The following is a 14,938-nucleotide window of genomic DNA, read 5'->3' as shown; positions in this document are numbered from 1 at the left end:
ATTAGCATGATTTATAAGGCATGTATTTAGCATTTGATTGATAAAATCTTCGTGCTTAAATTTCTTTTTTCTTTTCTTCTTTTTTCTTTTCCTTTGGAAGACCTAGTGATCAGTGGATTAATCCATAAACCCCAACACTTAGAGAATCGAGAGCAACAAAAGTCATCAGACATCCTAGAGGAGTTAATTGTTCAAGGAATAATACAAAGCCACAGCAGAGTATTTAGAAATGGAGAATCGTATGATGTCACGGCAAGTAATTTTGTAATTAACAGTAGCTTATAGTTAAAATAGCAACAGAATATGACTGATCACGAGTTATTTTTTCCACCAATATGCATCTTAGTGTCACAGTACAGATTACGGCATTTATCTAAGCCAGTTTTTTCTCCCATAAACTCCTCACCCCTCTGCACACCATCCTTCTCTACGGATTCAGGAATTGCCTGATCGTTAATGATTAATGAATCCAATGAAACATATCTTGGGTTTTACCAAATTTGAGACATGATAAGCCCCACTGAATAAAATGCCTTCATTCTTCCAGCAGTTTTTATTAAACATTGCCTATGTACTAGGCATGTGAATATAAAACTGAACCCTGACTTATCCAATAAGAAAATAGGCCTAAATGTCAAAGCTAAAATAGATACATTTATATACACATCCTGAGGTCAACCATGAGGTAATAAATACAATGATAAATATTGTTATACCCTTAATTTTCTTTGTTGATTCATCTTGACTGATCTATCATTGTTTTTCTGTAGTGTGAGCATTATTTGTAGCTTGATTTTAACTTGTTGTGGCCAAAGTCTTGAGTTCTTGACTTTTTAATAACTTCTTTGTAAACCTATGAAGAAGATGGCAGATTTGCTGTTTGTTTTGTTTAGTTCTCATTGGTTTGGGTTTCTTTTTAAGCCACTGTTTGCCAGCAGCACCGGTAATCCTAAAGCATAGACAGAGGAAAGAAGATAAAAAGAAGAAATAACACAGAAAAGAGGCTTAAGGGAAAATGAATAGGAAAGAAAAGAAAGAAACAGAAGTGATGGAAATTAAGACCAGAAATTATATCAAAGGCACCTCAGTGGTGCCCAGTCCCCTGTGTTGTAGAGAAAACAATAGGGAATAAAAAGATTCATTAGTGAAATCAAGTTTGCACCTAGACCAAGTCACTTAGTGTTTCAATAAAGGTAATTTCCTTCTCTGTGTGTGGGACTTGCTGAGAACTCATAGATAAAAGCCAAAGTGGCATTTTCTTTTGAAGAAGGAAAAATAAGTACTGCAGAAAGTATTTGGCAAGGAAAGAAGTTTGTTAAGCCTTATGAATGATATTATCAGGCTGCCAATAATAAGAGGAACTGGGGGGAAGGGGAAGGTAAAAATGGACCACATAATGGAAAAACTGATAGCAACATAATGACAATTTACATTTGCACAAGGCTAGCTATCAGGATGCAAGGCATTTTCGAGTACCTTATCTTACTTAAAAGTACTAAAACAATGATGAATCTTTAATATGGAAGGGACAAGGAGAGATTTTTTTTCTTGCTGTAGGTGAATCACTGGGGGTCAGAAAATAAAAGGTGGGTCAAAAAGAAAAGACAGGGACTTCCCTGGTGGCGCAGTGGTTAAGAATCCACCTGCCAATGCAGGGGACATGGGTTCAATCCGTGTTCCAGGAAGATCCCACACACCTCGGAGCTACTAAGCCCGTGAGCCACAACTGCTGAGCCTGCGCACCTAGAGCCTGTGCTCTGCAACAAGAGAAGCCACTGCAATGAGAAGCCTGCTCACTGCAACAAAGAGTAGCCCCTGCTCACCACAACAAGAGAAAGCCTGCCTGCAGCAACGAAGACCCTATGCAGCCAAATAAATTAAATAAATAAATTTAAAAATGTATTAAAAAAGAAAAGACAGGAGTCTCAAGCCTCTTAGATAGCCTCATCCACCAGAGGTCAGAGAGCAGAAGCAAGAAGAACTACAATCCTACAGCCTGTGGAATAAAAACCACATTCACAGAAAGATAGACAATATGAAAAGGCAGAGGGGTATGTACCAGATGAAGGAACAAGGTACAACCCCAGAAAAACAACTAAATGAGGTCGAGATAGGCAGCCTTCCAGAAAAAGAATTCAGAATAATGATAGTGAAGATGATCCAGGACCTCGGAAAAAGAATGCAGGCAAAGATTGAGAAGATGCAAGAAATGTTTAACAAAGACCTAGAAGAATTAAAGAATAAACAAACAGAGATGAACAATACAATAACTGAAATGAAAACTACACTAGAAGGAATCAATAGCAGAATAACTGAGGCAGAAGAACAGATAAGTGACCTGGAAGACAGAATGGTGGAATTCACTGCTGCGGAACAGAATAAAGAAAAAAGAATGAAAAGAAATGAAGACAGCTTAAGAGACATCTGGGACAGCATTAAACGCAACAACATTCGCATTATGGGGTCCCAGAAGGAGAAGAGAGAGAGAAAGGACCAAGAAAATATTTGAAGAGATTATAGTCGAAAACTTCCCTCACATGGGAAAGGAAATAGCCACCCAAGTCCAGGAAGCACAGAGAGTCCCATACAGGATAAACACAAGGAGAAACACACTGAGACACATAGTAATCAAATTGGCAAAAATTAAAGACAAAGAAAAATTATTGAAAGCAGCAAGGGAAAAATGACAACATACAAGGGAACTCCCATAAGGTTAACAGTTGATTTCTCAGCACAACCTCTACAAGCCAGAAGGGAGTGGCATGACATATTTAAGGTGATGAAAGGGAAGAACCTACATCCAAGATCACTCTACCCGGCAAGGATCTCATTCACATTTGATGGAGAAATCAAAAGCTTTACAGACAAGCAAAAGTTAAGAGAATTCAGCACCATCAAACCAGCTCTACAACAAATGCTAAAGGAACTTCTCTAAGTAGGAAACACAAGAGAAGAAAAGGACCTACAAAAACAAACCCAGACAATTAAGAAAATGGTCATAGGAACATACATATTGATAATTACCATAAACGTGAATGGATTAAATGCTCCAACCAAAAGACACAGGCTCGCTGAATGGATACAAAAACAAGACCCATCTGTATGCTGTCTACAAGAGACCCACTTCAGACGTAGGGACACATACAGACTGAAAGTGAGGGGTTGGAAAAAGATATTCCATGCAAATGGAAATCAAAAGAAAGCTGGAGTAGCAATACTCATATCAGATAAAATAGACTTTAAAATAAAGATTGTTACAAGAGACAAGGAAGGACACTACATAATAATCAAGGGATCAATCCAAGAAGAAGATGTGGCAATTATAAATATATATGCACCCAACATAGGAGCACCTCAATACATAAGGCAACTGCTAACAGCTTTAAAAGAGGAAATCGACAGTAACACAGTAATAGTGGGGGACTTTAACATCTCACTTACACCAATGGACAGATCACCCAAAGAGAAAATTAATAAGGAAGCACAAGCTTTAAATGACACAATAGAGCAGATAGATTAAATAGATATTTATAGAACATTCCATCCAAAAACAGCGGATTACACTTTCTTCTCAAGTGCGCACGGAACATTCTCCAGGATAGATCACATCTTGGGTCACAAATCAAGCCTCAGTAAATTTAAGAAAATTGAAATCATATCAAGCATCTTTTCTGACCACAATGCTATGAGATTAGAAATCAATTACAGGGAAAAAAAAACGTAAAAAACACAAACACATGGAGGCTAAACAATACGTTAGTAAATAACCAAGAGATCACTGAAGAAATCAAAGAGGAAATCAAAAAATACCTAGAGACAAATGACAATGAAAATACGACGATCCAAAATGCATGGGATGCAGCAAAAGCAGTTCTAAGAGGGCAGTTTATAGCAATACAAGCCTACTTCAGGAAACAAGAAAAATCTCAAATAAACAATCTAACCTTACACCTAAAGGAACTAGAGAAAGAAGAACAAACAAAACCCAAAGTTAGCAGAAGGAAAAAAATCATCAAAATCAGAGCAGAAATAAATGAAATAGAAACAAAGAAAATAATAGCAAAGATCAGTAAAACTAAAAGCTGGTTCTTTAAGAAGATAAAAATAATTGATAAACCGTTAACCAAACTCATCAAGAAAATGAGGGAGAGGACTCAAATCAATAAAATTAGAAATGAAAAAGGAGAAGTTACAACAGACACTACAGAAATACAAAGCATCCTAAGAGACTACTATAAGCAACTCTATGCCAATAAAATGGACAACCTGGAAGAAATGGACAAATTCTTAGAAAGATATAACCCTCCAAGACTGAACCAGGAAGAAATAGAAAATATGAACAGACCAATCACAAGTAATGAAATTGAAACTGTGATTAAAAATCTTCCAACAAACAGAAGTGCAGGACCAGATGGCTTCACAGGTGAATTCTATCAAACATTTAGAGAGGAGCTAACACCCATCCTTCTCAAACTCTTCCAAAATATAGCAGAGGGAGGAACACTCCCAAATTCATTCTATGAGGCCATCATCACCCTGATACCAAAACCAGATGAAGATTCTATGAAAAAAGAAAATTACAGACCAATATCACTGATGAACATAGATGCAAAAATCCTCAACAAAATGCTAGCAAACAGAATCCAACAACACATTAAAAGGATTATACACCATGATCAAGTGGGATTTATCCCAGGGATGCAAGGATTCTTCAGTATACGCAAATCAATCAATGTGATCCACCATATTAACAAACTGAAGAATAAAAACCATACAATCATCTCAATAGATGCAGAAAAAGCTTTTGACAAAATTCAACACCCGTATATGATAAAAACTCTCCAGAAAGTGGGCATAGAGGGAACCTACCGCAACATAATAAAGGCCATATGCGACAAACCCACAGCAAACATCATTCTCAATGGTGAAAAACTGAAAGCATTTCTTCTAAGATCAGGAACAAGACAAGGATGTCCACTCTCACCACTGTTATTCAACATAGTTTTGGAAGTCCTAGCCACAGCAATCAGAGAAGAAAAAGAAATAAAAGGAATACAAATTGGAACAGAAGAAGTAAAACTGTCACTGTTTGCAGATGACAGGATAGTATGCATAGAGAATCCTAAAGATGCCACCAGAAAACTACTAGAGCTAATCAATGAATTTGGTAAAGTTGCAGGATACAAAATTAATGCACAGAAATCTCTTGCATTCCTATACCCTAACGATGAAAAACCTGAAAGAGAAATTAAGGAAACGCTCCCATTTACCATTGCAACAAGAAGAATAAAATACCTAGGAATAAACCTACCTAGGGAGGTAAAAGACCTGTACTGCAGAAAACTATAAGACACTGATGAAAGAAATTACAGATGAAAAGTTTTTTATTAAAAAACTACCCAATCCAAAAATGGGCAGAAGACCTAAATAGACATTTCTCCAAAGAAGACATACAGATGGCCAAGAAGCACATGAAAAGCTGCTCAACATCACTAATTATTAGAGAAATACAAATCAAAACTACAATGAGGTATCACCTCACACCAGTTAGAATGGGCATCATCCGAAAATCTGCAAACAGCAAATGCTGGAGAGGGTGTGGAGCAAAGGGAACCCTCTTGCACTGTTGGTGGGAATGTAAATTGATACAGCCACTATGGAGAACAGTATGGAGGTTCCTTAAAAAACTAAAAATAGAATTACTATATGACCCAGGAATCCCACTGCTGGGCATATACCCAGAGAAAACCATACTTCAAAAAGACACATGTGGGGCTTCCCTGGTGGCACAGTGGTTGAGAGTCTGCCTGCCAATGCAGGGGACATGGGTTCGTGCCCCGGTCCGGGAAGATCCCACATGCTGCGGAGCGGCTAGGCCTGTGAGCCATGGCCACTGAGGCTGTGCGTCCGGAGCCTGTGCTCCACAATGGGAGAGGCCACAACAGTGAGAAGCCTGCGTACCGCAAAAAAAAAAAAAAAAAAAAAAAAAAGACACATGTGCCCCAATATTCATTGCAACAGTATTTAGAATAGCCAGGTCATGGAAGCAACCTAAATGCCCATCGACAGACGAATGGATAAAGAAGATGTGATACATATATACAATGGAATATTACTCAGCTGTAAAAAGGAATGAAATTGAGTTATTTGTAGGGACATGGATGAATCTAGAGACTGTCGTACAGAGCGAAGTAAGTCAGAAAGAGAAAAACAAATATCATATATTAACGCATATATGTGGAACCTAGAAAAATGGTACAGATGAACTGGTTTGCAGAGCAGAAATTGAGACATGGATGTAGAGAACAAATGTATCGACACCAACGGGAAAGCGGTGGGGGTGTGGGGGTGTGTGATGAATTGGGAGATAGAGATTGACATGTATACACTGATGTGTATAAAATTGATGACTAATAAGAACCTGCTGTATAAAATAATAAATAAAATAAAATTCAAAAATTCAAAAAAAAAAAGAATAGACAGGAGAGCCATCTGGAGGAGGATAGATTGTGGGAACATTCAGTAGCTAAGCAAGCCTTCTGAAGAGACATGCTATGGACCCTTGATGCTCACGTCAGTGGGAGTAACATTAAAACATTTTTCAGCGATTCCAGTGCCAGAGATGAATGAATTCCGACTCGGACCTTGCAAGAGCACCAGCAAGGTTAATTAATATAAGCTACATTGTGAAGGAAACATATCTATTAAGAAATGAAAACTACAGGCTTGACTTTCAATAATGTCATTAAGAGAGCCAAAGATGAAGACTCTGATCGTATTCGTATTATGTAGAAATAGAATGGTTGTCAGGGGCATAGGTGGAGTGTTCTTTTTTTTTTTTTTTTTTTTTTTTTTGCGGTACACGGGCCTCTCACTGTTGTGGCCTCTCCCGTTGTGGAGCACAGGCTCCGGACACGCAGGCTCAGCGGCCATGGCTCACGGGCCCAGCTGCTCCACGGCATGTGGGATCTTCCCGGACCGGGGCACGAACCCGTGTCCCCTGCATCGGCAGGCGGACTCCCAACCACTGAGCCATGAGGGAAACCCCTGGAGTGTTCTTAAAAGGATTTAAATGTGACAGGACTGCAAAGGTAGGCAAGAATAACACCGTTCTTTTTGCTTTGGAATTGGGCCAAGATGGCCAACCAAAGCCAGACTTGCAACCGGCCAGAGCTGTAATGCACAGCTGTGCATCTTACTGCCCAGTGCAGTCCTTAACCTGTACCTTTGCATCACCCAGGAAACTTTCAAAACTCCTGGGACCAGTGGCTTGGGGTGGGCCCAGCATGTGGTGCTTTTGAAAGCTCCCAGGTGATTCCAGTGGGCAGCCCAGGCTGAGAACCACTGCCATGAAGTTTCAATAAAAATGTACACCAAGCCCTCAAATTCATTATCAAGCTGGGAAGGGTTAAAGCTTTCAAAACTGAAATCCCCCATTCACTGTGAAAGAGAGTCCTAAAATATTCCTGAAAATAGAACATGTGTTCACTATAGGACTAAGGTGATACCCAGGAAGCGTATGGAAATGAAGAGATATAATTGCTCAGTGTCACAGGTAAAGTCTCTTTCAATCCAGGTGTAGCTGAGAACATGTGTGTCAGACACCAGATGTCTTGGATATTCGGGGGAAAGTTCTGAGGCCAATACAAAAAGATGAGAATGAATATTGAAGGACTGAAAATGAAAATATTATGAGACAGTTAATACTTTTAACTAAGAAACAAAGAGCCGGGGTTTCCCTGGTGGCGCAGTGGTTGAGAGTCCACCTGCCGATGCAGGGGACACGGGTTCGTGCCTCGGTCTGGGAAGATCCCACATGCCGCGGAGCGGCTGGGCCCGTGAGCCATGGCTGCTGAGCCTGCGCGTCCGGAGCCTGTGCTCCGCAACGGGAGAGGCCACAACAGTGAGAGGCCCCCGTACCACAAAAAAAAAAAAAAAAGAAAAAAAAAGAAACAAAGAGCCAAAGGAAACAAAAAGGGGGTAGTCAAAAAAAGGGATGTTAATGTCAGCAGATACTACAATATGATGAATCCAATCAGACATGTGAACACCATTTCTTCATTGCTTTAAAAAAAACTTTAAGTGAAATATTATGAGAAAAAGAACAATAGAAGTGAGAATACTTAAAAACAAGGCTCCTTATGTAGACCAATATTATATATAAATACAAGGGAATTTTAGACATAGATCTGTCCCTGTCTTAGCCAGGTTGTTATCTTTAATTCAGTTATCATTTAGAGTGAAATATAATAAAGGATGCTGAAAAGGGGACTCCCCTATGAGCTAGTCTCTTCCTAGAAATCCACAGCAGTATCTGTGTCCCCAGGGCCCCCTATCATCTTTTTTCTTAATTTTTTTCATCATCTGCTTTTTAGCCAGTACTACAGCCATTCCATAGCCCCTCTGGGTAACCTGCCTGCAAGCACATTCGCGCTAATAGATGTTACGCTCACTCAGAAAGAATTATAATGGTATGTAAGTAATACGATGTTAAGAAGCTAAATTATCAGACTAAGTGAATCTTCCAGTATATTTTAAAACATTCTAGTGGGATTCCAGTGGCTGTATTATAAATGTATATTAGTTTTATATACACATGTAAATACATGTATGGATTAGTACAGATCTCTTTAAAGAGATGGGAGTGGCTCTCATTTATCCACATAGGTATTATCCACTTTAGGTGTTTTTCATCCAAACTCATTTCTCACGTTCTGGGTTTCCCTACACAAGACTCTCAATCCTCTATTGATCCCTTCTGTCTCTAGTCCAAGTTGATTCCCTTTTCCAGGCAACCTCCGTCCTTGATAACCTTCAGTGCAGTTAGGGAGTTTGTTGACAATGTATCAGAGTCTGTAACATTATTTGCTCAACCTCCTGGGGAGTCTTTTAAGGAGGAGGAAGTTGACCAGGGTAAAGACAAAAGAATGGCAGCTAACGCTCAGAGTGACCATCTTAGGAGGTTTTAACAGTGGCAGAGCAGGAGTGACAGATCTATTGTGAGAAACTTTGGCTTATTCTATGCACAAGACTCCTCTTAAGAGAACATAGCCAGGGTAGGTTTATCTGTGGGTCAATAATTAACTAGTAAAGCTCTGAGGAAGACACAGTGGATGCAAGAAGTAATGTATACAAGCAGGTTGGCTAGAAACGAGATCCCCTTCTTATCACAGCATCTTTGGTTGTTCCATCCCCTGCTGGTGTTCTTAAAGAGAATAATTGAACTAGTAACTTCTATAGGTTTTAAAGTTAATTTTTTTTTTAGAGTTTCTATGGGTAGTACCTCTCTACGTATTATGTGATCATATAATGCTGTCATTTTTTAAGTGCCAACAACTGGTAACTCCTGACTATAAAATCCAGTGGTAAAGAATACAGATAGCTTTCCTCAGGTCTTTCAATGCTTTTCTTTAAAGTGTCAAACTCAAGAAAGGACAAGGGCTGCACAGGTAGGATTAACTTCCACAAGGGAAAGGAAGTACATGATTTCTTATGCGTCATTTTGGGATAAAGCCACAGGAAGAGGTCACCCAAACCAGAAAGCCCAAGCTCTCTTGAAACTGTTGATCTCATGATGTAAATCAAGGCTCAGACTCCTATGTAAGCCTGATGGAGACTTGCTTTATTGGATCTTAGATGACTATTCCATTCTCTGTTAGCCCTCTATGAGTGAACTTCCCCCAAAAACTGTTTCATCCTAATTTCACAGTATCTCTAGTCGAGCCTCCATAGCAAGCATGTCCCAGTCTTTTCAGCAGATGGCTTTTGTCAGCAGGGAGCCTAAAAGCCAATTATCATAAAAAATAACACAAGGATGGGGGAGGGGGAACTTGCTTTGACAAACATCTCCTAGTTTTCCTGTAGTGAAAATTTTCTCATCACATAAAAGTGTCTGAAGGCTGCAACTGAACCAGAACTTTAATAAATGTTTATCCTTTAGAAGGATTCTTTCCAAGGATCATAGATTTTAAAGCTGGAAGTAACCTTAGCCATCCTCAGCAAGTTGCAAAGGAGCGTATATGGTATAATTTTGAGAAAAGTGAGTCCAAAGAGAAGTGCTTTGTGTCAGGTCACACAGTGACCCGGGGTTAAACAGAGCCCAGGCCTCCTGCCTGCTGGCCCCTGTGATTCTGAGTCTCATTTCTCCCCTTCATGACAAAAACTGTATTTGGTTGTGATTCTGTGTGCTGTCATTGAAAAAAGTCACTGCTTTCACTGAATAAGTAATTACCGTTTATTGAGTGGCTACTGTATACTTTCCTCTTTATTTATTTATTTTTTTCATTTCAAACAAGCTTTTATTTTCCATGTGAACAATAACTGTTAAATTTATCTCTAAAAGGTAAGAGCAAAGTCATATGTGAGTTAATATCATTTTGGGGTGTTGAACTTTGAAACAAAATTGGTATTTTGGGCTAATGAAAACTAGAATATCCATGAAGAACAAATTCATCTTTTCTTTTGCTGTCCATTTCTTTTTATGCCTTCCAACTGTATTCTCCAGAGCTGCCCTCTGCTGAGACCATATCCATTTTAAGTCCTTCTTCTGGTTTTTCATTTCCATCCTCTTCCTCTTCATCAGCGTTTTCATATTGATATTCACTCTCTTCTTTAGAACCATACGGACTTTGGGATCATAATTTGGCGGAAAAAATATCCCAATTTAAAATCAGCAGCAGAATCTAGTGCACTGCCCTCAGGAGGATCGTCCTCCTCTTCCTCTTGGTCCACATAATTCTCATCCTCTCCCTCATCTCTCCTCCTCCTTGTCCAACTCTCTCCTCCTCTTCTTCCGCCTCTTCCTACTCTCCTACCAGCTGTACATCCCAGTACTCCTTGACTATGGGCTGGGCACCCTCCTGCCCACCCTCCTTTGCCCGCAGAGTTTGCACTACCACCTGGAAATCCCTAGGGGCTGCATATCAGCCGACCCTGGCATGCCATTCGGCAGGCACCACTCCTCCCCTGACTGATCCAGGGTCGTGGCCCATCCCACTACCTGCTCTGTTCTGACCACTGGTGGCTGGGCCTCGCTTCTCTGTGCCAGATGTGGCAGGAGAGATGCACCAGTCAGTGCCTCAACCAGAGCAGCGATCTGGCTGCTAGACCAAGTTGGCAAAGATTTTCCTCTTTTTTCTAAAAAAAAATCCTGTGAAATAAAACCTATTTTATAAATGAGGAAGGGAAGGCTTACAGAGTTTAAGAATTCATGCAAAGCCACACCATGACCAAGCCAGGATTCAAACCCAGGGCTGTATGTGTCTGGATCTGGTACCCTTTCCTGCTATGCTGACCTGTCTCTCTTTGTGTGATTTACTTTCTCAGTAACTACAGTATTGCAATCTGAAGAGACAGTCTTTTCGATATGACAATGGTTATCAATAGCTCCTTTGTCTTTACAAGTCTTTAGAGAAATTATCTAGAACAATACAGGAGTACCTAGTTGGAGATATTGCGGGTTGGGTTCCAGGCCACTGCAATAAAGCAAGTATCACAATAAATCGAGTCACATGAATTTTTTGGTTTCCCAGGGCATATAAAAGTTATCTTTACACTATAATGTAGCCTGGTAAGTGTCCAGTAGTATTATGTCTAATAAAACAATGTTCAGATCTTAATTTAAAAATACTTATATTGCTAAAAAATGCTAACCATCATCTGAGCTTTCATCGAGTCATTATTGGTTTGCAATAGTAGCATCAAAGATCACTGATCACCATAACAAATACAATAATAATGAAAAAATTTGAAATACTGCAAGAATTACCAAAATGTGACGCAGAGACATAAAGTGAGCAAACACTGTTGGAAAAATGGCGCCAATAGACTTGGTCGACGCAAGGTTGCCACAGATCTTCAATTTGTAAAAAAAAAACAAAAATATCTGTGAAGCACAATTAAATGAGGTCTGCCTGTTTTGGTTCATTTTATAATGAAGGCTTGGTGTTCATTAAGACAGTTTAATAACTCTTTATATACTGACCTAGAAAGATGTCCATATTAAATGAAGAAAGTAAATTGCAAAACAGTGTATATGGTATAATCCCATTGATTGGTTGAACATGACAGATGCACTGTTAATATATGTGTATATAGATATATGTGCACAGAGAATGTCTGGAAGGACACACACCAAACTCTTTAAAATGGTTCATGCTGATGAGTGGGATTGGGGGCCAGCTGGTTAAACAGAGAATTAGGGGACCATTTCTGTATCATTTAAAATTTTTTATAACCAAGGTATATTATTTTAAAAAACCAATTTTTAAAAATTAAACTTTAGGGCTTCCCTGGTGGCGCACTGGTTGAGAATCCGCCTGCCGATGCAGGGGACACAGGTTTGTGCCTCAGTCCGGGAGGATCCCACATGCCGCGGAGCGGCTGGGCCCGTGAGCCATGGCCGCTGAGCCTGCGCGTCCGGAGCCTGTTCTCTGCAATGGGATAGGCCACAACAGTGAGAGGCCCGCGTACCGCAAAAAAAATAAAAATAAAAATAAAATAAAATAAAATAAAAATTAAACTTTACAAACCCTTTACAACAGTTTAACCTTTTTTAATAACTAGAAATTATAATCAAAGTCATTATCACTGCTCTAAACACATAAAGGGTAGTCAATCAGGAAATAGTATGGGTTTTTTTCTATTGTCATGAAAACATTTGTAAAGTACTGACAGCAAAGACCAGTGTTAATTCTCTCCTTCACAGGACCAAAAGTCCTAAAACTAATCTCGACCCCAAATGAAAGTCACTTGTAGCTTATGGAATATTATAAAATCATGGGGTTTAACTTTTTACCTTGAACTACAAATGCATCATTCATTCGCCACCTTTTCCCATCTTGTATTTGTTCTCCAGGTTTTTTTTTTACTTCTCAAGAGCCCTCCTCCATCACTGCATGTTTCTTTCATGTTTTTTGATAATAGCCTGTTTTTTCCTAGACATCTAATAGATATTTTTTCTTTAGGAATTAGTTCTGTTGTTACCAGGCATAAAGTCTTTAGGGATGAGTTCAATTGTTACCAGTTTTCACGTAATTTGTTTTTACAAATCTATCCAAAAATCTGTTAAGATTTATAGGACTAAAACCTTAAACAATGTTTATTCTCTCTCTCTTATCTTTCTCCTCTGCTAATAAATACATTTGTTTCTGCATTTTAAAAAGTGTCTTTCTGCATGTAAGCACGACGGAGAAGCTGCTGAGAAAGCCACCAGCCAGGCTGAAAAAACTTAAAATCAAAAAGGAAGTAAAAGGGCTTCCCTGGTGGCGCAGCGGTTGAGAGTCCGCCTGCCGATGCAGGGGACGCGGGTACGTGCCCCGGTCCGGGAGGGTCCCACATGCCGCGGAGCGGCTGGGCCCGTGAGCCATGGCCACTGAGCCTGCGCGTCCGGAGCCTGTGCTCCGCAGCAGGAAAAAAAAAAAAAAAAAGGAAGTAAAAGATTTCATGATGTAGGACGTAGAAGAGAAGATTCAGGCAGTGGAGGAGTGCAGGAAGGTAGCCCAGGTCTCGCGTGAGGGGTGCTGCCTCTGAAATGCGCGCATCCTCTCCAGTCGCCAGCTTTAAGACAGATTGCACGGATTGTATTAATACTTTTAGTGATCTCTATGCTTCCTATGCTGTATGTTTAGTTTTTTAAAGTTCTCTTTGTGTGGTGAAGAAATGCAGCACTCTCTTGAAGTTGGTTGAATTAGTTTCATCCCTGTAGCCTAAGGAAGCAATATTCACTTCTGAGAATTAAGTATGGTGTTTTTTTCCTATTAAAAAAAAGAGGAACTTCAGTTGGAGCCAGGGGTGGCAGGAGGTCCCAGGTGGAGGATGGGAGATGAGAGGAGGCCGTGCAGACCCTCAGACAACTTCTGCAACATTTACACACGCGTGGTCCCCATAAACCCTCTGTTTGCCCTTCTGCCGGAACCAGCCTTCACAGCTCTGGTCTGACAGCCTCTACTTCCGTGTCTCTACTTGGCCTCTCAGAGAGCAAGGACAGACCATAGCCCTGTGAGGGTATGTCTGGAGGGTGTCTGGAGGGTATGGGGTGGGGGCTGGCGGCTAGCTCTGTCTTCTTCAACAGTAATTTCTCAACCTCTGCTTGTCGAACGATTGCATAATGAAATAGGGAAGCCAGGAATGTTCATTACAGGCAGTAGTAATGAGAACTTGGAGAAAGTCACTCGGACTCGTTTTAATACTCTTTAATACTGCTTTTCAGACTAAAGAAGAAGAAATAAGAAAGAGGCTGCGGAGTGACCGACTTCTGCCCCCAGCCCATCATTCAGATTCAGCTGAAGCGGGTGGGAAGGAGGCTCCGTTTGCCAAAGGACTTAAAACGGTGAGTTGTGCCGCGTTTGAATCCTCTGACCTGCCGGAAGGAAAGCTGTTGAAAAGGTAGAAGAGTAAAAGTGATACAACCTCAAATGATAGAAACTACAGGTACGAAGGTATTGGGGTCGTGGAGTCAGACATGTCTTACAACCAAGCAGATGACGTATTCTAATGAGCCGTTTTGTGTGAATTTCGTGAAAAGGCATCCTTTCCCCAAGGTGTGACTTTCTTAGTATGTCTCATGTTTTCTTTGACACTCTGACCTCTCACCCACTGGGATATGCCTTGGGTTTAGGAATGATTATGCGAGCTGCCTGGGCTGGAACTTAGCTGAGTAAACCAAATGGCTATGTTAGCTTAAAAAAAAGAAGAGGAAGATTTGACTAGCTTTGGTTTTATAAAGTTGTCATTCTTCTTCAACGTGGCTTCAAACATGTGAAAATGTCTTTCATTTATGAGCACCTTTCAGCTTCCATTAATGTATTCGTGCCAAATGAAATCCTTCTTTTTGGCTCCTGCCCCTTGGCTGTGTCTACCCTCTGAGGGTCCTTTAAGACAAATTGTATGGATTTGTGTTAAGTATTTTAATGATCTGTATGCTTCTTATGCTCTGTGT

General features: G+C 40.1%; 1 protein-coding gene across 1 annotated transcript in view; it reads left to right on the top strand.

Moving 5' to 3' along the window:
• Window positions 1-14,494, top strand: part of STMND1 (stathmin domain containing 1) — a gene marked incomplete at both ends in the record, with an annotated part of 32,088 nt that extends 17,594 nt beyond the window's left edge. The window contains 5 exon segments of the mRNA XM_079712694.1: window positions 101-239; window positions 13,164-13,245; window positions 13,453-13,515; window positions 14,210-14,386; window positions 14,390-14,494. Of these exon segments, the coding sequence (XP_079568820.1) occupies window positions 101-239; window positions 13,164-13,245; window positions 13,453-13,515; window positions 14,210-14,386; window positions 14,390-14,494 (566 nt within the window).
• Window positions 14,495-14,938: the final 444 nt, after the last annotated feature.

The sequence above is a fragment of the Hyperoodon ampullatus genome (genome assembly GCF_949752795.1).
Source record: "Hyperoodon ampullatus genome assembly, chromosome: 10".
Classification (NCBI taxonomy): Eukaryota; Metazoa; Chordata; class Mammalia; order Artiodactyla; family Ziphiidae; genus Hyperoodon; species Hyperoodon ampullatus.
This window is presented reverse-complemented; position numbering and strand designations above follow the sequence as displayed.